The sequence below is a fragment of the Nycticebus coucang genome, chromosome 2, assembly GCF_027406575.1.
Source record: "Nycticebus coucang isolate mNycCou1 chromosome 2, mNycCou1.pri, whole genome shotgun sequence".
NCBI classification, from domain to species: Eukaryota; Metazoa; Chordata; class Mammalia; order Primates; family Lorisidae; genus Nycticebus; species Nycticebus coucang.
Window position 1 is genome coordinate 12,443,304 of NC_069781.1, and position 27,800 is coordinate 12,471,103.

The following is a 27,800-nucleotide window of genomic DNA, read 5'->3' on the forward strand; positions in this document are numbered from 1 at the left end:
GACATAGTCTCACTCTGTCACCCTGGTTAGTAGTGGTACCATCGCATCATAGCTCACAGCAACCTCAAACTCAAGGGATCCTCCTGCCTCAGCCTCCCCAGTAGCTGGAACTCCAGGTGCTGCCATGATGCCCAGTTAGGTTTTTTACTTTTAGTGGAGATGGGCTCTTGCTTTGCTCAGTCTGGTCTCAAACTCCTGAGCGCAGGCAGTCCACCTGCCTTGACTTCCCAGAGTGCTAGGATTCCAGGCATGAGCCACCATGCCCGGCTCAAATGTTTTAAAGTTATCACATGTAGGGCGGCGCCTGTGGCTCAGTGAGGAGAGCGCTGGCCCCATATGCCAAGGGTGGCGGGTTTAAACCCAGCCCCGGCCAAACTGCAACAAAAAAATAGCCGGGCGTTGTGGCGGGCGCCTATAGTCCCAGCTACTCAGGAGGCTGAGGCAGGAGAATTGCCTAAGCCCAGGAGTTGGAGGTTGCTGTGAGCTGTGTGATGCCATGGCACTCTACCGAGGGCAATAAAGTGAAACTGTCTCTACAAAAAAAAAAAAAATGATTAAAGTTATCACATGTATATGTTATAATATACGTATACAGACCACAGCATTTAGTCAACACTTTTAAATCAAACTTCTGATCATGTCTTTATTTAGGTATATTCCAACATGTTGCAGAAAAGTATCATGGCAACTTACAAAAATAGATAAAGTACACGAGAATAAAAATAAAGAGATGCAGGTAAAGGTAAAAGCAGAGAGCTAGAATGAAGAGAGTCCAGTAGAAGACTGAGCACAGTTGTTAAAAAGGGCCTCAAAGTTTGACTTTGAGCGTCCCAGCAGCCAAAACAAAGAAGAAAACATGACTGGTTACAAGATTCCTAACAATAGTTAGTTTGGGGCTTTGGTATAAAAACAGACTTGGTTCAAATCTGGACTCTGCTACTTGTTAAGAGCTATGACCCTGAGGAGGTTACTTAACCTCTCTGAACTTGAGGTTCATTACCTGTAATGGGGAAAAATAAAGCTAACCTCGTGGGTTCCTGGATGGATTGCTGGTAATATGTATAAATGTGTCTCTAGCTCTAGGAGGGAGCTGCCTGGGCTTCTGTGGCCCTTGTCCTCACTGAGCTGTGTGTCTTCAGTAGTAGGGGAGGGGTGCAGGGGGCAGGGCAGGGAGGAGAGAACTTGTCACAAGCTAGTAGCATGAAAGAGGTGGGGTTGGACTTCACCCACCTCCCTAACTCCCTTCAGGGCTTTCTGACAATTATCCAGCACTATGTCCTTCTGTTGCCATAGTGATTCCCAACGCTGTCACAGATGTTTCAGAACACGTGGGCTTTCAGAAGCCCCTCAAATCATTCCCAGGAAGATTCCCTGACCTCACCTTTAGTGTTCCTACCAAGGCAGAAACTTCCTTCTTTCCTCCCCAGAGAGAACAGATTAAATTTAAGGCCTAGAAATCTTTAGGAGGAACCAAAGGTAGAAGCCAAAGCCAAAGTATCACGTTGTCAGAAACACCAGAGCCAGTCTCCTTCGCCCTTACAGATGAGGTGGTCAGAGACTGTCCCTCCCTCCTCAGTCCAGGCCCTTCCTTGTTTGAAGTACCTTTTGCCAAACATAATAAAGCCCAAGATAGGTTAAAAAAAAATCCCAAAGCTGGTAGAGGTCACTTTCCTGTAGAGCTGGCTCCGGTTCCCCCAAATCCCTTCCCTGCCTCTCATCACTAACAGTCTAAGAATTTTCCTTTCTCTGTTACTTTATACTCAGCTTTATTATTTAAATGACTAGAGGTGGCCACACCTTGGCTTGGCCTTCTGGCTTTGTATAAGCTGGCTCTGACCTCCTTCTTGGAGCTTCTGTGTGGATGCAGTTTGTGGCCTGGCCACATGGGATGAAGGCAATGGCCATGACAATCTGAAGCTGCCACTGAGTGGCAGGCAGTTGGTAAAGAACATGCATCAACCAGCCCTGGAACCCCAACCCTGCCACAGACTAAGCTGCCATGTGAACCTGGGGAGTCCCTTCTCCTCAGTGTCCTCATCTGTAAAATGGGAACATGCAGGCTATGTACCTTCCATTGATGTGAAGATACAAGGAGTTATACATGGGACATGCTGAGCATACTGCTGGTTTTATTACCTGACTTTGAAAACTAGCTTGTCACTTAACCACCTATGAGACAAGTGAGTTCATTATTCTGAGCTCCAGTGTGAACATGTGTAAAAATTGGAAAAATAACTGTACCTACTACCTAACCCAGTGCAGAAGCCCGAAAACAGAAAGGGCCTAGTGAATGTTTGGGGACTCTGGCCAGCACCCCTAACCACAAAATGCAGGGCTGCTTGTCCTTTAATTTTTAAAAATCAGCCTAGTCTAGTTTTCCCTATTCTCCAACTAATGAAGAAAAAGGGGCCTTGTCTTTATTCTCACGTGGCTGGGCTATGATGTCATGAAAGACATAGTCTTGTAAAACCCACACCCGGGGCCAAGGGAAATGTGGGGCCTTGCAGCCCCCTGAAGAGTCTGCAAGTGGGGCCTGTGGCAGTTGGCTGGCCAGGGGAAGCTGGATGTGTCCACCACTATGAGTCAGGCCTGGGTGCCACCATTCCCCTTTATTTCAAGGATGACTTATAGCTTCAACAAAACAAAATCACCTGACAATGCTTGAAAGAAATGTATTCTGCACAAAACCCGTTTCCTTCTACTCTTGTCTATGCAGCTGAATTTCCTAACATGGCAACCGGGTATTCCCAGGAGCTGGCATGGGGGCAGAAAGAGGGCAGCGGGGTAGGGGGCTGTGTAAGGATCAGCAGTAAATATCCTTCCTTTGTAAGTGCTGGATGGCTTGGGTGCCAGGTGGTCTACTGTCTCCATGCTGGAGAATAAGGGATATAGACAAAACCCTGCTAGAAGGAGATCAGTGTGATGGTGGGCTCCCCTCTAAACCTTTCTGGATCTATTTTCCCTTTGATGAAACAGGAATTTGGCTAGAGAACTTCTTTCTAGCTCTAAAAATACTGTAAAGCAGGTTCAGCACCCATAGCACAGTGGTTACGGTGCCAGCCACATGCACAGAGGCTGGCAGGTTTGAACCTGGCCCGGGCCTGCTAAACAACAATGAAAAACTGCAACCAAAAAATAGCCAGGTATGGTGGTGGGTGCCTGTAGTCCCAGCTACTTGGGAGGCTGAGGCAAGAGAATCACTTAAGTCCAAGAGTTTGAGGTTGCTGTGAGCTGTGACGCCACAGCACTCTACCCAAGGCGACGTAGTGAGACTCTGTTTAAAAAAAAAAAAAAAAAAAAGACTGTACAAAGCAGATGAATGGCATGCTGGAAGGTTCTGTCCTCTGGGCTGCCTGGGTCTGAGGCTCTGGGGAGCCATCAGCAGCCCCAGGCAAGGTGGCCCACCTGTAGTCCCCCACCCCAAGTTGTAGGTTGCCCCATCTCTAAAGCCAGGAAAAACTTATTTGCAGACCCTTAGTCCTCCCCTCCCTGCTTCCAAACCCTAGCTCTTTCCTACAACCTACAACCAGAAGGCAGCTTGCTGTTGTTCAGGCCCCGTCTTCCTCAGCCCATCAGGCTGCTGGGCCAGCACACCAAATTACCAGGTCGGGACTAACAAGAAAGAGAGAACTGGCTCCATTCTGGTACCACCCCAGCCTTGGGTCTAGGGTCTCATTCATGGCAGACCTGGAGGTATCCCTGAGTGTGTATAGGTTGTGGGTTTGAAGGCCCAGAGAGAGAGGACAAGGCGGAACCCAGGCCCAAAGGCTTTTGGAGGGAATAAGAAGACTCCAGGCCTGTGTGTGTGGCCAACGCTGGTGCTTCTGAGTGGAGAGGGAGCCTCAGCTCAGCTCCCCACCCTGGTAGAGCTGCTGCTGGCAGGCAGCTGCCTGCCGCCTTCTCAGCTGTTGTTGCAGAAACAGATGACGGCACTGATGAAGAATAAGAGAAAATAAAAATGAGGACAGAAGGGAGGGGGCCTTGGAACAGGGGCCAGTATTTTCTCTCTGGGTGTGGTTTCTGCTCAGTGGCTAGGTGACTGTAGAGGCTTGGAATGTGGCCGGACAGTGGGTGGGGTGGGATGGGGGGATGGCCAAAGGCAAGAAGCAGGGACATGGACCAAGGGGCCCACAGCCCAGGGCATCAAGCTGAGCCAGACAGGGGCCTGGGTGGCAGGCAGAGCTGGGACATCCATGCACCATAAGCACATTGGCCCCAGAGGCTTCTGGTCTGGAGTGGTCCTGGGAGGGGAGACAGAGCCAATTAAGGGGATGGAGGAGGAAGGGGAAGAGAAAGGAGAAATGTCTTCATTCTGCCTGAGCTCAAGGCAAGCTACCCTCCCTCTAAGTGTGGATTCCTCATTTGTCAAATGGGCTGCACGACCTCTCCCTCCAAGGGTGGTGCTGGGAATGTTAAACAGGTTCTAAGTGCGTGTAAGCCTTGGCACAATGCTCTGTGAGTGGAAGTGAGGGTTACCCCTTGGGTACAGAGGAAGCTCGAGGCCCAGTAGCCCCCCATGCCTAGCCCCCAGCCTGGGCTGGCCCCTAGTAGGTACTCGCTGATTGGGGGGGCTGCAGGGCTTGACACGGAGAGCCCCTCCTCCAGTGCCTCCCCCTCCCCTGCGGCAGGTCCCCAGCTCAGACCACGAAGTGGAGGGTGTAGGTGAGCTGGTGGCCGTTGTCCCAGGCGTAGAGCACACGCTCCTTGGGGTTGTAGTCGATCTGGGTGGTGTAGGCGTGCTCGTTGAGGAAGGGCAGCTGGGGGCGGGCGTCGGTGCCCGTGTGCGTGTCGAAGGCATAGGCCACCTGGCCCTCTCGCTGGTTGTACGTGTCCACCGCGTACAGGATGCCGCACACCAGGAAGCAGTTTCCATAGGAGTTGCGCCGCAGCCGTGTCTTCCACGTGGTCTCGCGGTGAGTGGAGAGGTCGCCCGGGTCCAGGCGGCTCAGCACTATCACCTCGGGCTGAGACTCGTCACGGTCATCCACGGCGGGGTAGATGACCCACAGGCCGCTCTCGTCCACGGCGAAGTCGATGTCCGAGTGGCCGCGCCACTTCCAGGGCGTGGTATCCTCGTACACCACGTCGGGCAGCAGCGCCCAGGCGGCCACGAAGCGCTGGCGCAGGTCGTATTTGATGATGTTGCGCGTGAAGGCGCGGTTGTAGTAGAAGGCGCCCTGGTACACCACGTGGCCCGTGCCGATCCAGTTGTAGGGCAGCTTGTACATGTTACTCCAGCGGCCTGCACAGAGGGCGTGGTCACGCCAGAGCCTCCAGAACAACCCACCCCGCACTGTGAGCCCAGCAAGAGCTCCAGAGTGACCCAGCAAGCAACTGACCCCAAGCTTATCACCTCATTACACGAGTCCCCTGAAGGAAGTACTATCCTCATTTCATTTGCCTATGAAGAAACAGGCTCAGAGGGTTCAAGGTCACCCAGTCAGGGAGTGGGGCACAGCTAGGGTTTAGTCACAGGGTGGCATCAGCCCCATGCTTTGACCCTGCTGTTCTTCTGTCTGGACTGCCATCCCCAAACATCTGCCTGGGGAATGTCTGCCTATGGTTTAGATCCTTCAGCCAATGTCGCCTCCAGGAAGCCTTCCCTGACCTCCCCAGCCCCATAAGGGGCCTCTCCTCTAGCCTTCCATAGCCTTTTGTCTTGGTGCTATCCCTGGCTTCCTCCACCAGCCTGTGAGATACTTGAGGCAAAAGGCAGGCCAACTTTGAGCTGGCAGTGAAGGACTTTAGTTGTCCCAGGCCATATTCCAGGATTCTATAGGGCAAGTGCAAACAAAGTCTGCCCCAGCCACTCACCCCTGCTTCCCCCATGCCACGTGCTTCTGGTTATTGCCCGGCCTTTGCAATGCTAGGGCTTGTGCCAAGAACACCCTTCCCTGTCCCTTCTGCATGGCTTACTCTGACTCTTCCTCCAGGGCTCGGCTCAGCATCATCTCTTCTGGGAAGTCTTCCCTGATCTCCAGGATGGATTTCCACAGCCCCCTGAGCTTTCCCTCAAATGCTAGCTTGACATTGTCTCTTTAAGTCTTTGCTCCCCCCACGGGTCCCCCACCAGCCTGTGCCTTTTGGAAGGCAGGTCTAGTGTAACTGACCTCTTCCCCCATCATACCCCAGATGTGATAACCAAAATTTTGCCCTTCCCTGTACAGACAGCTTCAACTTGTCTCTGCAACAGACCTGTATCTCCTCTAAGGTCTGAGGCCCTGAACCCCCACCTCAAAGATTTACAAAGATATAAGCAATTAGCAGGTAGTAAGCGCTCAAAGAGCAGAAGTTCAACATTGTTCCCCATGACAGTAGGTTACATTTGCACGGACAGGACCATGTCTTTGTTTGCTGCTCGTTCCAGGGCCTGGCATGGTGCCCACACCCAGAGGTGCCATGGGGGTCTGGCTAGGCCCCCAGCCTAGTACCCCCAGACTCCGCTTCAGTACCCTTCAGACTTCTCAGTATGGCTGGCACTCTGGAGCCTGGCCAGGCTGTAGCACAGGAAGCCACAAGCAAAGGAAGGGAAGGCCCAGGCTCCATGGGGACCCTCTCCAGGCTGCCCACACCCTGCCCCATCACGGAGGTCCCTGACCTTGCTTGAAGTTCTCCAGGTTGCGGAACTCCACCAGGCTGTTTCCATAGTAGTAGTTGGTGACGTAGATCCTGTCATCCCGGGCGGCAGGGTCCTTCATCCAGGCCCCCTCGTGGCGCCCGTAGCTGTGGTGCCTCAGAGGGGGGTCCACGGCCCGGAGGGTGCCTTCGCAGCTCGCCTCCCTGTCTATGGGGAATAAGAGGCATGGCTCTGGGGCACAGCGCTGGTGCTAAACCTGCCAGCAATGAGCCAGAGCAACCGTCCTTTGGATGTTATCTGGGTTGAACTTAAATTCCTCTTATTTTCTTTGTGGCCTTCCCTCCATCCCTGTCCTTTCCTCACAGTGAAGGCAATGCCTGATCATTATAGAAAGCATTCAAAATTCCATTATCCATTATCTGTGGAATCTAAAAATGTTGAAATTCACTGGGCGCCATAGCTCAGGGGTCTGAGCGCTGGTACTGCAGACCAGGGGCGTCGGGTTAAAAACCTCACCTGGACCTAATTAAGGAAGGAAGTTGAATCCTATAAGCAAAGTAGAATGGTTGTTACAAGTGGTGAGCAGCCTGGGAGATGTCAGTCAAAGAATTAAAATTTCAGTTAGACAGGAGGTTTGCTATACCACCTACTGTATACTTAAAAATTGCTAAGATTTTGTGTTCTTACCCCACACAAAAAAGTATGTGAGGTAATACATATGCCAATTAGCTTGATTTATTCATTCCACAATGTATACATATATTGAAACATCATGTGGTACACTATAAATACATACAATTTTAATTTGTCAATTGAAAATAAAAAAATTTAAAACCCTAAAATATAAAATAAAATAAAATCTTAAATAATTCCATTACCCAAAGAAAATTTTAAACCTGTTGTATTTCCTTCCTTCTTATTTTTTCTTTGCTGGTATAGGCATGCCAACATACTTTAAAAAACTTTGACTCTTGGGCGGTGCCTGTGGCTCAGAGGGGTAGGGCGCCGGCTCCATATGCCAGAGGTGGTGGGTTCAAACCCAGCCCTGGCCAAAAACTACAAAAAAAAAACAAACAAACAAAAAAACTTCCACTCTTGGCTTGGCGCCCATAGCTGAATGAGTAGGACACTGAGGTTTGAGCCCAGCCCGGGCCGAACAACAATGACAACTACAACCAAAAAAGAGCCAGGCATCATGGCGGGCGCCTGTAGTCCCAGCTACTTAGGAGGCTGAGGCAAGAGAACCGGTGAAGCCCAAGAGTTTGAGGTTGCTGTGAGCTGTGACGCTACAGCACTCTACTGAGGGCGACATAGCGAGACTGTCTCAAAAAAAAACCCAAAAAACCACTTCGACTCTTATGAATATATAGTTTTATGTAGCCTGTTTTTTCCCCCTCTACTGAGAAATTTCTCACATCATTAAACAGTCTTTTAATAATGTGATTTCCAGGTTCTACCAGGCCACCAGACAGCTGTGCCCATGAATTTGTTAAACTATGTCAGGCCCTTAGGTTATTTCCAGTTTTCTGACATTAGAAATAGTGCTGTGTTGCAACCACTTCAGTGGCAGCTGTTGTCCATATCGCTGGAGGATCCTTCAGGAAAGATTCCTAGAAGTGGAATGCACTTGGACAAAAGCAAGGAATGGTTTTGGAAGGCTTGTCACCATAGGCAGCAGAGAGGCCCTCCAGAAGAATGGGATGGACACAAGTCAAAACTGTAAATGCAGAGATAAAAACAGGACCAAAGACAGGACAGAGGAAATAAAGAAATGAAAACAGATAGGTTGTTTTCAGTATAAGAATAAGTTGTTGACAATACTACCTGCTTTTTTTTTTTAATTGGTCATTGGTTACCTTGGTTAAATACTACCTGCTTTATAAGCACTTTTTCTGGAAAGGGTCAGATAGTAAATGTCTGAGGCTCTGTAGGACACAGAATTCTTCTATTCCAGAGTCTCTTCTTTATTTTTTTATTTTTATTTTTTGGAGACAGAGTCTCACTTTATGGCCCTCAGTAGAGTGCTATGGCGTCACAGCTCACAGCAACCTCCAACTCCTAGGCTTAGGTGATTCTCTTGCCTTAGCCTCCTGAGTAGCTGGGACTACAGGTGCCTGCCACAACACCTGGCTATTCTTTTTTGTTGTTGTTATTGTTGCAGTTTAGCTGGGGCTGGGTTCGAACCCGCCACCCTCTATATATGGGGCTGGCTCCCTACCCACTGAGCCACAGGCGCCACCCTCTTTATTTTTTCTAACAACCCTTTAAAAATGTAAAAACGTTCTTAGCTTGAGGGCTGTACAAAGACAGGCCATGGGCTGAATTTGAGTTTGCTGATCCAAGTGAAGCTACTTACCTGGGCTGGGCACTTCTGGGCGTGAAGGTGGCTCAGTGGGCAGGGGACTAGTGGTGGGAGTTGGGGTGGTGGTGGTGGTAGGCTCTGAGGTGGTCGTGCCAGGGGCCAAAGCTGCTCCCTCTGAGAACCTGGGCTCAGCCCCGTCCTGCTCCGCAGAGTTGGGTTCAGGTGGCCTGCTCTCCACCTTGGTTGGCAGTTGTTCCAGCCAGGAAGTGCCCTTGAGGGCATTATCTGCAGAGAGAAGACCCTGTGCTGACCCCCAGCAGCACCCGCTGCTGCCTGGGTCTCCCCAGACCCACAGGGAGCTCAGTAGCTCTGAGATGGAGATGGAGAGGGGCTCCTCAGGGCACTCCCCACACCCTGAGGGAGTGAAAGGCCTCACTGTCAGGGTACCAAGCTCAGGTCCACTCCTCCCCAGCTCAGAGGGCCCATCAAAGTCCCCTGCCTCTCTAGGCTCGCTTCCACCCCTGAGAATGAGAGCAATGAGGGCAGGGTCAGGCTGTGGTGTTATCAGAGGGAACAGTACATAAAACACTTGCACAGATCCTGGCAAATATGAGGTGCCAAATATGAGATCCCCCTTCCTTCCTAAGTGTCCAGCTCTTTGTTCCAGTTCTTTGATTTCCTAGATTCAGTTCTAGAAGGCAGAAACTCCTGCTCCCATTTTACACACTTACTTCCATTCCTTTCCCCTGGAAAGTGCAGTTGCTGCCAGGATCAAATGCAGTGGCATGTGTGAAAGTAGTCAGAAAACTGTGACACCGGGACAAAAGAACGGTGCTGTTGTTACCATGATGGTCTGGCCCCGAGAGGACTCTGTGCACAGCTCCGGGAGGGGCTCAGAGACCCCTTGACTTGAGGACAATGACCTGACTTCTTCCTTTGTTCTCCCTCCTGGGCTTCATCGCTGCAGAGGATTTAGCCAGGCTCTGTTGTGGGTCAGCCCTGGAAGCCTGGGCCCTAGCTGGGATGAGGGACAGTTCTTCTGGCCAGGGGAAGCCACTATGGGGTTGGCCTTGGCTGCCTGCCAGGGCAGGGCACTTGTTCCCACAGGCCCTTGCTGGCAGAGTCAGATGACTGCAGCTGTTCTTGGGCAGTGCCCCAGCCAGGGGTCAGAGGCTCTGTATCATGGCCAGGCTGGGACTGGCAGTGCTTGGGGGTCAGAGGCTGGGGGAAGAGGGCCCCTGAGCCCTGAGAGGCCAAGAAAGAAGGGGGCTCTTGAAGGAGACTGGTCCTTAATTGTTCTATCTCCCTGCCCCCTTGGACATGGGCTAGGAAGAGGGCCTCACCAGAGGAGGCAGCCAGAGAGATCTAGGAAGGGAAGGAGTGAGTTTGGAACACTCTCGGAACATCACAGGAGAGTAGACATCTGGGGAAGGTCTCTGGGAGATTCAGGAGCCACAACCTGTGGATCTAGCTCAGAAATTTGGGCTACCTAAGAACTTTTGTCTCTTGTTTTTTGGTTAATTACTTTGTTACCCTTCCTGTGATCCTGCAGGGAGCTGCAGGAAAAATACAAAGGTCTGTGGGCTCCTCCTTAGAGACAGAGAAGTGAGAGGAGCTGGAGGGGCCAGGCTGGAAAGGAGAGGTGCCCAAGAGGTCCCACGTCAGTTTCCAGAGCCCTGTGTCCTCCCGTCCCCACCTCTGGCAGCTGCTTGGTCATAGGTATGCTTTTTCCCACCCACTAGACTATGAGCTTTGTCGGGGCAGGGACTGTATTTACATTGTTTCCTGTCACCTGGCACACAATGCACTTTCTACAAATCTATGAATGGACAAAAAAAGCTCAATGAAGGTGAAGACAGCTTTAAATACTAGAAAGAAACTGAGTGCTCTTCCTGTTAGTTCAACATTTCATTCTCTACATCCTCATGAGTGGGGTATTATCCCCCTGGAATGTGGATGGGCAAAGACACCTAACAGGTTATCAATGGTGGGGCTGTAATCTGGACAGTGACTACGGAGAAGACAAGGGGATCCCCAGGAGGCGGGCATCCATCAGCAAGCTCCACCCTAAGGTTCCCACCCCACTCTGACTCACCAGCCACTGGCTCAGTCACCTCCTGACCGCCTGCCTTGTAGTAGGTGAAGCCCCGGATCACGGCTTGCTGCTGGGCCAGGGCCCGGGGCTTGGCTGTGGGCTGGGGAAGTCTGCTCTTGCTGCTCTCCTGCCTCAGCTTCTCCACCTTCAGCAGCTTCTCCTTAGGAGGTTTTGGGAGGCTCCTGTCTACAAAGCTCTTCTGCACACCACCGTATTTGTTGGTACCCTTACCTTTTCCTCCAGCTGTGTCCTGGGAGAGAAGGGAAGTCTCAGACTAGAGGGACAGTTAAGCGGATGCTGTAGCAGGTCATGGGGCTCAGCATTCGGGAGCTATAAGTGGTCATATTACTCAGGCCTCCCTTCCCAGGTGCACATGAAGTCACAGCTTTCCATACCCTCTCAGTAGCTACATCCATGACTGGTTTGCCTTGGTTTCCCTACTCAACTCTCTAGCACCCTTGAGGGCTTGAAGCCCAAATTAATGGGTCAGATTCCCATCCCATCTCCCAGCCCCTGCCCACTCCTCCCCAGGGGTTAACTAGAATGGTCAGCCCCTTCAGGAGGTAGCTTCCGGGCCTGGTCCCTCTTAATCATTTGTCTTAGTGTGTGGGCAGGGGAGAAGTTCTCTGGATCTTAGGCAGGGTAACCAACTCATCCCATTGTGCCTGGAACTTTCATATTTTTTTTTTTGTTTGTTTTGTTTTTTGTAGAGACAGAGTTTCACTTTATGGCCCTGGGTAGAGTGCCGTGGCATCACACAGCTCACAGCAACCTCCAACTCCTGGGCTTAAGCAATTCTCTTGCCTCAGCCTCCTGAGTAGCTGGGACTACAGGCGCCCGCCACGACACCCGGCTATTTTTCTGTCGCAGTTCTGCTGGGGCTGGGTTCGAACCCACCACCCTCAGTATATGGGGCCGGCGCCTTACCGACTGAGCCATAGGCGCTGCCCGGAACTTTCATAGTTTTAGCACTGAACGTGCTGCATCCTGGGAAACCCTTCAGTCCTAGGCAAACTGGGAAGGTTGGTCACCCTACCACTAAAACATGCAGTTTCTAATGTTTTGGGAGTTTTGTTATTTTCACTTCCTATTTAAATGGCTCTGACGCTGGCTTGGCACAAGAACACAGGGCCTGTGATATCACCCATTGTTAGAAGCTCAGGAAGACATGGCAAGTACAGTATCCAGCTAGACACCTTCTGTGCTGCTGCCAAAACAGCATTCAGTCTCGCCTGTGGCATTGGCACCAGAATGAGCAGGAAGCCAGTGGCCCAAGGCATAAGCTTCCTCCACACGGTATCTAGGCGGTTCCAGTTGTAGACACAAATGGCCCCATTATCACAATGTCAACACAGGAGGCAGAGACGTAGAGAGGAAGAGAAGGAGGAGGCAGGCTTGGCAGTCATGCAGACCCAACTGCCACTCCCAGCTCAGCCACCCCTTCTCCATGTGACCTCACCCTGTCTCCTCATCTGCTAAACAGGCAGGAGTCATCCCTCCTCCTAGGTGGTTATGAGATTAACAGATAATGTCTGTGAGAAAGTCAGGTTTTCCATGGCTCACCAAATAAACAAGGCCACTGTGGATAGAGGTGTGGCTTTGTTGCCCCACGGACAACTGGAGGACGGTGCATGAATGGGTTTGAAATCTCGTCTGCACGCCATCCACCGAGCCACGCACCCTGGTGTGTATTCAGCGTAGGAAGTGGCCTTGTGCAGCTTATTCACCCGAAGGTGGCTCTTCACTCTAATTTATCTGCTTGGAGGGAGAGACATTTTAGGAATTTGTCTCCCTAAAGGGAGGACCTTTATTATATTTGCACAAATCCGTTTTAGCTGTCACAGGTGACCAAGCCAGTGCCTCTGCTCACTTGGTGCTCTGAGATTGAGGACAGAATGTCTGGGTATTTGACGCAGGAACTTTCCATCCCAGCTCAGAATGGATGAATGCAGGCCTGCAAGCATTGCTCTCCTGCCTCTGAGCAGCCCCGACCCAACCAGGGGCCCAGCCACAGCAGGGGAAGCTACAAGCAGTTTTACTGCTGCTGACCTGGTCTCTCAGGGCCAGGCAGGGAGGGTCATCTCCACCAACGTGACCCAGTGACCCAACTCATTTGGAAACTTGGAAATGAGAATATTGGCAAACACCTGGCTTAGGGACCAGCTCCCTCTGCTGGATCCCCAGGTCTCCCTCCGACTCACCTGTGTTGACTGTGCTCATTGCACAGCAGGCACCTCTGTTCCTTACTCTGCCAGGGTAGAGCTGCCCAGCCATGCCAGCTCTCAGCCCCATCCTACGGCCCTAAAGCCCCACTGAGCTGGCCCTTGCGGCTGAGGTCCAGGCATACTGTGTTCCCAAGCCTAGCCACTCCCAACCCTGCAATCCGAGCACTCACCTGAGCCTTGATCCCAGGGCCTGTGGCTGGGGCAGCGGCTGGGGCTGCAGCTGCATCCTTCTGCAGCAGCTGGAGGCCCAGGCTGGACAGTTCCTTCTTGATGCCCATCATGATGGCCGAGTGGTTCTCATAGTGCTTCAGCTGTTCACTGAGGTGACGCACACTCTCCTTCACCACCTCATTCTCACGGCTCAGGTTGGCCTTGACACTCTGTGGGGGTGGAATTCTAGGTCTTTCCCAAGCCAACTTCTTCTGAACCCCTGGCCCAGAGGGATACCCTAGCTTCGGCCATCAGGCCTTGCTGCCCAGGCCCCTGAGCAGGCTGGGTGGCCCCTGCGAGCATGATGGAGCACAACATGCTCACAGAGACCCTGTAGTCACCAACTTTGTGAATTCAAAAGTGAAGGGATAAAAAATAGATCATAGATGTTCATGGTATTAAATGTAAAAGATATAAATGTGAGGCCAGGTGCAGTGGCCTGTAATCCCAGCACTTTGAGAGGCTGAGGTGAGAAGATTACTTGAGGCCAGGAGTTGGAGACCAGCCTGGGCAATACAGTAAGACCCCATCTTTACAAAATAAATAAATAAAATGAAAAAAATTGGCTGGGCATGGTTGTGTGCACCTGTAATCCCCAGCTACCCAGGAGGCTGAGGCAGGAGGACTGCTTGAGCCAAGAAGTTTGAAGTTGCTGTGAGCTATAACTGAGCCACAGCACTCCAGCCTGCAGCCTGGGCAACAGAGTGAGATCCTGTCTCAAAAAAAAAAAAAGATATAAATAGGTATAAAAATATGTCTCCCTTTCAGGCTGGGTGCAGTGGATCATGCCTGTAATCCTAGCACTCTGGGGGTCTGAGGCAGATGGATTGCCTGAGCTCACAGGTTTGAGACCACCTTGAGCCAGAGCAAGATCCCATCTCTAAAAAATAGCAGGGCATTTGGCGGGTACTTATAGTCCCAGCTACTCGGGAGGTTGAGGCAAGATAATTGCTTGAGCCCAAGAGTTTGAGGTTACTGTGAGCTACAATATCACAGCTCTCTACTGAGAGCAACAAAGTGAGACTCTGTCTCAAAAAAAAAAAAAAAAAATATATATATATATACACACACACATATACATATACATCTCCCTTCCATTGTTCTTTCTCAGTGTGAACAACTGTTATGGGTTTCTTATGCATCCTTCTAAGGAGGGTCTGTACATTTAGAAGGACAAATGTGTACATACATATGTATTTTTCAGCACTTTGCCTTTTCACTGAGCAGCCTATTCTGGGAAGTGATCCATATCTGCATCGGTAGGGCTCCCTGTTCCTTTTAATAGCTACACAGTATGCCGTTGTATCAGCAGGCTATAATTTATTTAGCCTTATTGAAGGTCATTTAAATTGCTTCCAACCTTTTGCTACTTAGAAGATTCCTTATTCTTATTATTTTGAACAGAATCTCTCTTTGTCCCCTACGCTAAAGTACAGTGGCATCAGCATAACTCACAGCAACTTCAAACTCCTGGGCTCCAGTGATCCTCCTGCTCATCCTCCCAAGTAGCTGGGACTACAGTGTCGTGCCACCATGCCTGGCTCATTTTTTATAGAGATGAGGTCTCACTTTTGCTTAGGCTGGTCTTGAACTCCTGGCCTCAAGCAATCCTCCCACCTCTGTCTCCCAAAGTGCTAGGATTACAGGCATGAGCCACAGCTCCTGGACTAAAATTACTTTTTTTTTTTTTGCAGTTTTTGGCTGGAGCCAGGTTTGAACCCGCCACCTCCAGTATACAGGGGCCGGCGCCCTACTCCTTTGAGACACAGGTGCCACCCTAAAATTACTTTTTAATTTTATAAATAACACAGAATACCTTTCTTTTATAAAATATTCCACTATTCAGATGAAATGAAACTCTTTGGGGTTTTACTGTGGGTGAGCTCTGCTCCCTCCTGGTTTCCAAGGCCCAAACTTCTTCTCTCCCGGGCCCCAACTTCTGTCCCAGGCCCTGTGGGCTCTTCTGATTGCACTGGAGCTGCCATGTTTCCTAGGATGTGTCCTCTACCCTTCCTCATCTCCTCCTGGGCACCCTGGCTCCCTGCCTAGCCTCAGCAGCTCCCACACCACCCTCTGGAGCTACTGCTGGTTCTGAGGCCTGCTGGGAACAGACAGACTGCCCAGAGCCATGACACTCCTCACTCTGTGAATCCCCGGCTACCTATGGGGGCTGCTTTCCAGGCTGGCCTTGTCCACCAAATAGGACTCAGGAAGCCTGTTGTCCAGGCCCCCAAAGCTCCAGCAGGTCTGGAGTATGGTGGTATTCCTTTGTCTGAGTCTACTTCTCAGGTAAAGTGGGAGAGACTGGAACCAGAAGTAGGAAACACCTCTATGCTAAGAAGTGGTGGAGTAACAGAATTGTGAGTTCAGAATCTCGCTCATAGATACTGTTACAGAGGCAAGTGATTTACATCCAGTCAGTCCTGAGTGACTCAGATTCAGAGACCAAAAGGCAGCAAGAAGGAGTCAGACACACCTGTCAAACCCTTGTCCTTTACTTCCTGGCTGGGTAACCTTGAGTAGTAACTACCTCTTGGAGCATCAGTTTTCTTGCCTGTAAAATGGGAATCCTTATCATAATAAAAATTGTACGGTAGAATAAGGACAAGAAAGGCTAAGGAATATGAAAGCACATTTTAAACACGATCCCAGGGATGACAGAAGCCAGAGCGTGTCAGGCAGATTTTCACAGCCTCAGCATCATCGACATTTGCCAGATGGCTGTTGTTGAGGACAGTCCTGTGCTCTTTTGGGGTTCAGCAACAGCTCTGGCCTCAACCCACTGGAAGCCAGTAGCATCCACCCTGTCCTCTGCCTAACTTGTGACAACTATAAGTGTCTCCAGCTATTTCCAACTGCAAAATTACCCCTGTTTAAGAGCCACTGGCATAAGGAAAGAGAGCAGTGGGAGGCTGGGATCCCTAATTGCTTCCTGACCCCCTGGGAGGGTTTTCACTTTGGTGGAGGGAGCCAGCTAATTTCTCTACCTCCTCCCAGTGTGAGCAGAAAGCTTTTTTTCTTTTTCCATAGAGTTATTACTTAGCAAGCCATGGTTAACAGAAGCAAAGCACTAATAATGCAAAAGAGAAGAAAATTAAAAAATCATTTCTCTGTAGCTGTGGAAATCGTTTCTCATTTGTCCCAGGTCCAGGAGATGGACCCTCCAGATCATCTGGCTCAGAGTTATGTGAAGTGGGTTAATATTTCCTGAGATTACAAGGGGAAAGATCAAAGGAGGGTAATTTCAGAGGCAGCAGCAGGAGAGCCTGGCACATACTAGGATACAGGATGTACTGATGCACAGAAGAAATTCAATGTCAGATTTCTCCCATGCTGGCACAGGCCTGGCCTATAGTACCTACTCAACAAATGCTTTTTGAATACTTAAAGCACTCTGACCCCAACTTTGGGGTTAGTAAGGGGTTAATCTCCCACCCCAGGGCACAGGATACACAGATGCCCCCTCCTTCTGTAAAGGAAGCTGGGAAAGGAAGCCCCTACACGGGCTCCTGGCAGCTGCATGTCCCTAGACTCCCAGCAGACGAACATAGGTCAGATGCAGGAAACAGGCGGAGGCCAGCAGCGATGCAAACCTTGAGCAGCCGACCCCCATGGTTGGGGGCGCTGTCCTTGTGCCCAGGGGGAAATCCCAGCCACCCACTCAGCCCTGTAGCACTTTTACCCTGACCAGGATGGGACACTCAGCACCTTTGCCTCTACTTCCACTGGGTACTGGGACCAGCATGCTGTCCCAAGCCCCACTTCAGTGGGTTTGGCCAGTCCTGCATGTTACACCAACCCAGCTGGCAGTACTGACGTGGTATCTTATGTGCCCCTTGCCCCCAGAACTGTGCAATGTGGGGGCCCTGATCTTGGTGCACTGAGGGCCACTATAAGTTCTAGCCTCTCCACACCCCTTTCATAAAACCCATGGATGCCTCGGTTTTTCCACATAGTCTTCCAGCCTTCCGTGGGCCCCAGTGACATTTTCCTCCAAAGCTGGACCCTATGGCCTGCACCTTTCTCTCCTGGCTCCCTACTGGAGTCCAGCTTCCAATGGTTACTAGGGTTGAGCCAGAATTGCCCAGGCCCTATCAGCCCTGTGCCAGCACTGTGCCAGCCTGGTTGCTGGTGGGAGCCCCACCCTTACCTCTTCCAACGTGTTCATCTGGGAAGCCACCTTGTGGACGTAGGCGTGTACTTTCATCAGGTCCATGCTGTACAGGGTGCCCTCCAGGAGATCCACCATGGACTGCAGCTGCCCGGGGCAAGGGGAGGGTTAGGCAAAGGGTACAGCAAAGCCAGGCACAGAGGGTGCAAGAGGAGCCTCAGGGCAATTAACAAGTCCAGAGCTCCAGAGTCTCAGAGTGGCCTTCTTGGGCCTTCAAAGCTCCCTACTCCCAACCTGGCCCCTTACCACATGCCAGGCGTGTGCCTGGGGCTTCAGTGAGTTATATCACTTAATCCAGGTAACAACCCCAAAAGGTGTGTAGTGCCTGTTGGAGATGAGCGCCAGTTTCCCCAGGATCTCTCATACTGTTTCTGTGCCCATCTGTGATTCTCTTCAAAGAGCAGCTTTAACTGGCTGGTATGCACACCTAAAAGCTCGGCTCCCTTGGGGAGGAACAAAGCTGTCCTGGGAATGAAGCTGAGGCTGGCATTGTGCCTGAGGCCATACGCACCCTGGTCTCCCACCTCAATCCCAGTTTCTCTGGGGAGTGCTCCTATAGTAAATCATTTGCCTATATGTCACTGGCTTCAGGGCTTTTGTGACCCCACTTAACACAGGTATGAATAACTTTCACCCTCATTTTCCAGATTAAGAAGCTGCAGTTTAGAGGTGACTTGCCCAAGGCTGCCAAGCTCTTAAGTGGTGGAGCCAGGAGCAGCACCCAGATTTGTATAAACACAAAACTCTTTCCTAACATGCTTTCCTGCTCCTGTCTTGTGTTCAGACAGGAAAACAGTGGCCAAGAGAGGGGAAAAGCCCTGCACAACAGGTCAGAGGCAGGACCTGGAGCAGATGCCAGGTCTCCCGTGCCTGGCCCAGGGCTCTGTCCTGCCGGCTGGCCCTCCTCGCTTCCTCTCTGTCATGCCTCGTCAGGATATGACACTCCCTTCAGATGGCCACAGTGCCAGAGTGTCAGGGAAATGCTGGCACAAACGGCTGGTTGGGAAATCAGTTTGCCCCGGCTTCTTGGGAAGGGCAGTTCCTCTGTCTCCCTTCCCGCGTGGCCCCATACTGAGCCCTACTGCACGTCTCAGAGCCTGAGCAGGCCAGTACTGCTGTCTCGCCCTGGTAGACTGTTTCCAAAACAGTTTCACTCCCACTTTCCCAGGAGGCATTCAAACTGTTTTAAGCCAGGAGTTTTTCTCCAAGTGGAATCTGATCTCTAAATCAGCATAGGCCCAGAATTTTCTCTGCTCCTCAACAACCTCACTCTAGGCCTGAGGGACTGCATGGGACTCATGGTGCTTCCTGGAGCATAGTTCGAGAACCATGACCCCAGACATTTCTCAACCAAGAATGCTATGCCTCAGCTTCCCTCACTGAGAAATGGGACAATAGGGGCTGGCAAGGAGAGGTGATGTCCAGACAGAGCTCAGCTCAGAGCAGGCACACAGCAAGGGCTTCATGGATTCCAGCAACAATGATTACTATTCCAAGGGGCCACAAGGGAGCTCCTAGCTTCACTGTGCTGCCTTCACGGCCACCAAAACTGGCTTTGTCAAGGGTATCTCCCTTGCTAGCCACATTCTATGGCTCTCCACTGTCCACATGTGGCTTCTCAGCCACATGTGGACAGCCTGGCATTTGAACCTTCTGTCACATAACCCTGCCCTCCTCTCCAGGCTCAGCAGATATTTACCCTGGGCCAGGTACTATGGACAGTGACAAGCAAGACAAACACTGCCACCAAGGTCCTTTGCATGCTATCAAGGACACTGAGGGAGACATACAGATGCCTAGATGAGAGGACAGGCAGTGATACACCAGGGGACACAGATCAGAAGACAGTGCCACATGGGTGCCTAGATCAGGGAACACAGACAGTGACACATAAGTACCCAGATCAGGGGATAGAGAATGACACACAGGTGCCCAAATCATGGGACACAGACAGTGACACACAGTATCCAGATCAGGGGACAGAGAATGACATACATGTGCCCGGATCAGGGGACAGAGATAGTGACATACAGGTGCCATGTCATTAATGATGAAATGCTGCCTTTGGCTGGGAGCAGGTCAGGAGGGCATTTTGTTTGACCAGAGTTCTGAAGGAGGGGCACTGTTTGGGTAGAGGTGTTTCGGAAAGGACATTCTTTTTTTTAGACAGAGTCTGCAGCGGTCACCCTGGGTAGAGTGCTGTGGCGTCACTGCTCACAGCAACCTCAAAATCTTGGGCTTAAGTGATCTGGCCTAAGCCTCCCAAGTAACTGAGACTACAGGCGCCTGCCACAACACCCAGCTATTTTTTGTTGCAGTTGTCATTGTTGGTTGGCAGGCTGGATTTGAACCAGCCAGGTGTATGTGGCTGGTGCCTTAGCCACTTGAGCTACAGGTGCTGAGCCAGAAAGGACATTCTAAGCAAAGCTTGTGCTAAGAGCTGGAGGGAAGATGAAATGTGGTGCATTACAGTCCTGCTATTCTAAGTGTGTGGATTATGCTGGTTTAAGCTACTCATTACCAGTCTGCGATCAAATAATTAGAGAAAATGAAAACAGGTTTCTAGGAACTTTCACAGTACAGTGACACAGTCTCTCTCTCTCTATTTTTTTTAGGGACAGAGTCTCACTTTGTCACTCTCGGTAGAGTGCTGTGGTGCCACAGCTCATAGCAACCTCCAGCTCTTGGGCTTAGGCGATTCTCTTGCCTCAGCCTCCCGAGTAGCTGGGACTACAGGCGCCCGCCATAACACCTGGCTATTTTTTTGTTGCAGTTTGGCTGGGGCTGGGTTTGAACCCGCCACTTTCAGTGTATGGGGCTGGCACCTTACTCACTGAACCACAGGTGCTGTCCATGTGACTCTCATAATAAAATACTGGAGTTATATTTTGTATATCTGCTTTTGTGTCATTACATTTTTCTAATAATTCATGTGTACAGTATTTTACAAAAGTATTGGTCCTTGACAGATTTTTCATTTTTTAAAAAGCTGGTCCTGGGCGGCGCCTGTAGCTCAGTGAGTAGGGCGCCGGCCCCATATGCCGAGGGTGGTGGGTTCAAACCCAGCCCCGGCCAAACTGCAACAAAAAAATAGCCGGGCGTTGTGGCGGGCGCCTGTAGTCCCGGCTGCTCGGGAGGCTGAGGCAAGAGAATCGCGTAAGCCCAAGAGTTAGAGGTTGCTGTGAGCCGTGTGACGCCACGGCACTCTACCTGAGGGCGGTACAGTGAGACTCTGTCTCTACAAAAAAAAAAAAAAAAAAGCTGGTCCTTCTCCACAGACAGTCTGAGAAGCACTGTGTTAGAGGGAGGGACAGGGCCAGTGGGGCCAAAGCGAGGAGAAGACAGAATCCCTACTCGCTCTCATCCAGAATGCCCTCATTCTTCTCTGCCTGAGGGACACCTACACATCCCTCAAAGCCCACCTCCATCCCGCTATATCCTCCTGGGAGCTCCCATAATCCCTGGGACTTCCCTTGGCCCAGCACCCATCACACTGCCATGACTGGGGTCAGCAGCTGTGTCTTCATGAGCTTGGGGACTCCTGGAGGGTGGGGCCATGTCTGGGCCATATCCAGAAGACAAAAGAGTGGAGAGGTGACAGGCAAATACCCCTGCGGCCAGCCCACCCAAGATGGGGCTACCCCAGTGTGGTCTCTTCTTCCAGAACCACACAACTAAGACCAAATCACACTGGAGCTATCAGCTTGAGAGAAGGGCTGGGTAGAACAGGGGTTGGGCTACAGGGTGGGTGCCCCATCCTAGGGGCTCTCCTCTACTTCCTCCCCTGGGGAAGGCTTACCAGGAACCTCCTGCTGATGGGGGTACAAAAACTGAATAGGCAAAGCCCCATCTCTGTGTCCTCCAGCCTCTGCCTCCATCTCCTCTTAGGGCTTCCTGAGTACCTTTCAGGTACCTACTCCTGCCCCTGGGGTACCAGTGAGGCAGGGCATCCTCTCCTCCTCCAGCCATGCCCACTGAGCCAATCCCTACTCCAGTTCTGGAAGGCTCAACGAGACCCTCATAGTGGCAGTGCACTGAAAAGGCCAAAAGGACATGGGCTCCTGGCTGAGAGAGCTAATTCTGATCCCTCCAGTGGGCGAGGGGATCAGAATCCCTCCAGAGGGGCGAGACTCCCTGGGCTCACGTATTAGCAATGCCACTTTCTTGCTATGTGATATTAGGCAAGTCACAGCCCTTCTCTGGGCCTCAGATTCCCTCACAAGTAAAGCTGGCATCATGAGTTCCCTCTCCAAAGGGCTGTAGCAAGGATTAAATTTGCCATCACTGATGAAAGGGCCTTGTGAGTCCTCATGGCAGAAAAAAAAAAATAAATAAATAAATAAAAATGTAAAAACTGAGGCAAGAGGATTGCTTGAGCCCAAGAGTTGGAGGTTGCTGTGAGCTAGAGGCCATGGCACTCTACTTAGGGCAATAGCTTGAGAGACTGTCTCAAAATAAAATAAATAAATAAATAAATAAATTGGGTTTGTCCCAGTAACAGAAGACTGGCCTGCATCTTAGGGGCCTGAGGTCTGCAGGGCCCTAGTGAGACCCCAGGGAGAATGTGGTCCAGGCACTGGCAAGACACACCAAGAGGCCTATCAAGGGCCAGGCACAGTGGTTCACGCCTGTGATCCTAGCACTCTGGGAGGCCGAGCTGGGTGGATTGCCTGAGCTCACGGGTTCGAGACCAGCCTGACCCAGAGCGAGACCTCGTCTCTAATAAAAATAGCCAGGTGTTGTGGTGGGCGCCTGTAGTCCCAGCTACTTGGGAGGCTGAGGCAAGAGAATCGCTTAAGCCCAAGAGTTTGAGGTTGCTGTGAGCTGTGATGCTAAGGCACTCTACCAAGGGTGACAAAATGAGACTTTGTCTCAAAAAAGAAAAAAAAAAAAGAAAAGAAAAAAGCCTATCAAGAGACCAGTTGGCTTAAAATTCCCCTCCCCTCCCCAGTTTTGGGAGTTTTGGCATCCATTTAGGTGTTACAAAAATAAAACTAAAGTTGAATGTAAAGGAAATGTTTTTAGCCAAAAGTTGGAAGATAATTCTTTCTGGGTCTTTTGTTTTTATGCACATCTTGCATGCAGAGGCACTGACTATCCTTGTTCTGGGCCATGTAACTGTACAGTGAACAGTCCTGGAAGACAGTGTGTCACTCCAGAGCCAAGGGCAGGCATGCTCAGTGCCTGTTATAAAAGATTTGTATTCTCTAAGCTCAAGACTCCTCTCTGTAACACACCCCACTGTGAGCATATCTGTTACCTGGCCCTCACTGCATCACCCCATGGGAACTAGTGCTGGGAAAACCCATGCCAGAAAATATAGATTTGCTGTGAGTAATAAAGCCCTTTGTCTTTGACCTAGGAGGTGGTATCTTCTGCTATCATCCATGACACTGGTGGGCTAAGTAGTGTTAGCTTACAAGTAGGGAATATCTCAGAACTTTCCGTTTTTGGCACCATACAGGCAAAATACATACAGGTTTGGAAGAAGTTATGAAAGAAAAAGATACTTGCAAAAGACACCACATCATCTGGTCCTTTATAAAAAGGAGGACAGGAGAGCAAGATGGTTTATAACACATGTTTTGGATATAGCAGGACTGAAGTTCAAATCCCAGACCTACCATGCCCAGCAAGCATGCAGCTGAGCAAATGGCAAAAGGTACCTGGTTGTGGAGAGTGAGATTTAGCCCACACATGCCTAGCTAAGCCATAGATCCTAGTGGTGGGTGCTGGCATGGGCTGTGTCCCCCTAGGGGTGGTGGCTCTTTCTAATATGCCTGTGGGAGCAGGGGCTTTTTCTAATTCTCACAAAAGTATGGTACAGATGCGAGGCTGCCTGTTGTTCTGAGAGCTTGGGAAAATTACCTAACTCCTCTCAACCTCAGTTGTCTTACCTATAAAATGAGGACAATGAACCTGTATCTCACAGCATGGCTTAAGGATTCAGAGAAATAATGTATAAAGGGAACCTCGCTGGAAAGTAGTACAGAGATGCCTCAAAGAACTAAAAGTAGACCTCCCATTTGATCCTGCAATCCCACTACAGGTGATTTACCCAGAGGAGAAAAAGATGTTCTATTAAAAAGACACTTGCGCCCAAATGCACAATTCACAATCTCAAAGACATAAAAACAGTGCCCATGAGTACACGAGTGGGTTAATAAAATGTGGTCTATGGTATATGTATATCACAGAGTATGACTCAGCCATAGAAAAAGATGAACTAATACCTTTTGTAACAATCCGGGTGGAGACATCTTCCTAAGTGAAGTATCACAGGAATGGAAAAACAAACACCACATGTGCTCACTTTTGGAACTAAATGATCAACACATGTGTATATATGGTAGTAAAATTCAATGGAAATAAAACTGATGGGAAGAGGGGATGGGTAAATCTACACTTAGGTACAATGTACACCATCTGGGGGGTGATTAGAATCACAACCTTGACTCAGACTGTACAGAAGTAATACAAGTAACCAGACATTTGTACCCCAGTAACATTCTGAAATAAAATTTAAAAAATAATAAATTTTTTTAATGGGAGTTTAGTATAGCATCTGGCGTGCAGATAGTCCTTGCACATGGGAAATATCGCACTAAAAACAGTAAAATTCCACAAAGTTTAAAACACAGATCTGGGAGGACAGCTGCATCGGTTTGGGTGAAATACGCAACACTGCAATACGTCTGGCCAAGACTATATTGAAGTAAACTAGTCAAAGACTCCTGCCTCCACTCCTCACTGGCTGAACTCCCCTCAGGGAGCCTCAATGTCCTCATCCGTGAAATGGGGTGGTGACAGCACCCGCCTCCAAGAGCACTTGGGATGTTCCCTGGAAGGGCCTCCAGGCGCCAGCCCAGGAGAAGGGCTCGCTGACCCCCCGCCGCCCCCGAGCCTACCTTGAGAAGTTCGGGCGCCTGCTTTTTGAGTTTTTCCATCTTCCATTCGTTCTCGCAGGGGTTGAGCGAGGAGGGCGGCGCCGTGCAGGAGCAGCGGCAGTCGGACCCGGAGCTCACCGTCTCCACGGTGTAGAAGTCCTCCACCCGCGCCCGCCCGCTGCGCACCCGGCTGCAGGCGTCCTTGCTCAGCGGCCGCATGATGCACTTGCAGCGGCAGTCGGAGCCCTCCGAGGTCATCCGCACCTGGTCCATGTCCCCGAACACCTGCAAGGGTGGTGAGAGGGGATCCCGTGAGTGGCCGGCGGGTGCTAAGGCGGGAGGGGATCGGAGGCGCGGGGGACCCCACCCCGCGGGCCCTGCAGGAGAGGAGCCGCCCTCAGAGGTGGGAGGGAAGGGAGTGGCCCTGGAATAGAGATCATAGAATAGTAACAGTTAAAATATTAATGGCAGCTGTGAAAAGTTCAGCAGTTACTCGATAAATTAAACACAGAATTAGCATGTGACCCAGTAATTCTACTTCCGGGTATTTACCCCACCGAAAAGAGGTATCCGCAAAGACTTGTATGGGACTGTTGGCAGCTTTACTCCGCACAGCCACCAGGCGGAAACGGCCCAAGGTCCAGCCACTGAATAAAATGTGGTGTATACGTGCAATGGAATATTACTCAGCCATAAACATAAACGGAGTACTGATTCATGCTACAACATAACATGATGAATCTTGAACATTATGCTAAGGGAAGGAAGCCGGACACAAAAGGCCACATAGAGTGTGATCCCATTTGTATGGAATACTGTCATCCAGGGCTGGACAGGGTGGCTCACACCGGTAATCCGAGCACTCTGGGAAGCCGAGACAGACGGATTGCTTGAGCTCAGGAGTCGGAGACCTGAGCAACAGTGGAAACCCGTCTCTACTAAGAATAGAAAAACTAGCCAGCGTTGTGGCGGGTGTCTGTAGTCCCACCTACCCTGGGAGGCTGAGGCCTGAGCATGGCTTGAGACCAGGAGTTTGAGGTTGCTGTGAGCAGGGCTGATGCAACCACGCTCAACCCCTGGGTGACCGAGTGAGACTCTGCCTCAAAAAAAAAAGAGAAAAGAAAAGAAATCTTATATTCAGAATAGGGGAACCCATGAGAGGAAAGCAGATTAGTGGCTACCAGGACACCAGGACTTAGGGAGGGGAAGTGGGGAGTGGCTGCTGAACGGGCCCTGGGTTTCCTTAGGGGTGATGAAAATATTCTGCAACTAGATAATAGTGATGGTTGCCGGCGGCTCAGTGAGTAGGGCGTCGGCCCCATATGCTGAGGGTGGTGGGTTCAAACCCAGCCCCGGCCAAACTGCAACAAAATAGCCGGGTGTTGTGGAGGGTGCCTGTAGTCCCAGCTGCTTGGGAGGCTGAGGCAAGAGAATCACATAAGCCCAAAAGCTGGAAGTTGCTGTGAGCCAGGTGACGCCACAGCACTCTACTGAGGGCAATAAAGTGAGACTCCGTCTCTACAAAAAAAAATAGTGATGGTCGCACAACATTGTGCATGTACCAAATGCCACTGAATTTTACACTTTAAAATGATAATTTTTTTTTGAGACAGAGTCTCACTTTGTCATCCTTGAGGATGACATCTGTCTCAAAAAAATTATCATTTTAACGTGTAAAATGGCATCACAGCTTACATCAACCTCAAACTCTTGGGTTCAAGTGATTCTCTTGCCTCAGCCTCCTAAGTAGCTGGGCTCAGGCAATCCACCCACCTTGGCCTCCCAGAGTGCTAGGACTACAGGCGTGATAAATGGTAATTTTTGTTCTGTTAACTTTACAGTGATAGTAAGAAATGTGGAGACTTTTTATTGAGCGCTTACTACACTCTAAGTTTCACACACACATTCTTTTCAATAACAACACTCTGTGTGTTATTACCTCCAAAGCCCTTACCTCAGTCTTCAAGGGGCTGAAGTGAGCTGACACTCTCCCTTTATTCACTCCTCCTCTTATTGTCCCTCCTTTCCAATAGCTCACTCTACTCTAGCCTCAGGGCCTTTGCATAGGTGATGCTTTCCCTAGAAACTTTTTTTTTTTTTTTGTAGAGACAGAGTCTCATTTTACCACCCTGATAGAGTGTCATGATGTCACAGGACTCACAGCAACCTCCAGCTCTTGGGCTTTCAGCCTCCCGCAGCGGGGACTACAGGCGTCAACGCCCGGCTATTTTTGGTTGCAGTTCAGCCAGGGCTGGGTTTGAACTGGCCACCCTCGGTATATGGGGCCGGTGCCCTACTCACTGAGCCACAGGCGCCACCCTCCTTAGAAACTCTTATCTCCCTGATATGTCTGTGGCTCACTCCCTCAGATCACTTAGTTCTCTGCTCATGTGTCACCTCCTCTGGGAAGCCTTTCCTGACCACCCACCTCCTGCTGCTCTCTATTCCCTTACCTAGTGGGTTTGTTTTCTTAATTGCAGCTATTACCACCTGAAAGTTGATATCTATATTTCCTTATTTCCTGTCTCTCTCACCCTTTTTTTTTTTTGAGACAGAGCCTCAAGCTGTCACCCTGGGTAGAGTGCTGTAGCATCACAGCTCACAGCAACCTCAAACTCCTGGGCTCAAGCGAGTCTCCTGCCTCCGCCTCCCAATTAGCTGGGACTATAGGTGCCCGCCACAACACCCGGCTATTTTTTGTTGCAGCCATCATTGTTGTTTGGCCGGCGCAGGCTGGATTTGAACCTGCCAGCTCAGGTGTATGTGGCTGGCGCCTTAGCTGCCTGAGCCACAGGCGCCGAGCCTCTCTCACCCTTAGAGGCAAAGAATTTGTCTCTATGTATAGTTTCTTCCTACATCTCCAGAGTGATCCCTGCCTGGGGACTTGGTACTTGGTAAATACCTGTATCTGTTTTTGTTTTTTTTTTGCAGTTTTTGGCCGGGGCTGGATTTGAACCCACCACCTCTGGCATATGGGGCCTGCACCCTACCCCTTTGAGCCACAGGCGCCGCCCACATGTATCTGTTGGATAAATGAGCCCACATTTTGCAGATATACTAGAGCACGGAGTTAAGAGCATGGAATCTGGAGCTTACGGGCAACTTAAAAATCTTTTTGTGCCTCTGTTTTCTCACCTCTAAAATGGGCTCCTGTTTTGTGGGATTGTTGTGAAGAGTAAATGAGTTAATGTAAGTAAAGAACAGGGCGTAGAACATATTGAGTGAATCTTAAGTCTAAGCCATTATTAATGCAGGTAAAGAAACAAGAGATGCTCAGAGAGGTGAAGTCAAGTGTCCAAGGTCATTCAGCTTCAATGCAAAAGATATGGCTTT

The 27,800-nt window shown here is 50.4% G+C and overlaps 1 protein-coding gene across 2 annotated transcripts in view; it reads right to left on the reverse strand.

The window, feature by feature from the left end:
* Window positions 1–622: 622 nt before the first annotated feature.
* OLFML2A (olfactomedin like 2A) overlaps window positions 623–27,800 on the reverse strand; it is a 36,856-nt gene continuing 9,678 nt past the window's right edge. For both annotated transcript variants that reach the window (XM_053562694.1, XM_053562701.1), the window contains exons 2-8: window positions 24,489–24,752; window positions 17,560–17,667; window positions 13,370–13,579; window positions 10,975–11,224; window positions 8,934–9,164; window positions 6,599–6,784; window positions 623–5,242 (exon numbers count right to left, since the gene is read on the reverse strand). In XM_053562694.1, coding sequence (XP_053418669.1) covers window positions 4,638–5,242; window positions 6,599–6,784; window positions 8,934–9,164; window positions 10,975–11,224; window positions 13,370–13,579; window positions 17,560–17,667; window positions 24,489–24,752 — 1,854 coding nt within the window. In that variant the 3' untranslated portion in view covers window positions 623–4,637. The remainder of the gene's footprint in view (window positions 5,243–6,598; window positions 6,785–8,933; window positions 9,165–10,974; window positions 11,225–13,369; window positions 13,580–17,559; window positions 17,668–24,488; window positions 24,753–27,800) is intronic.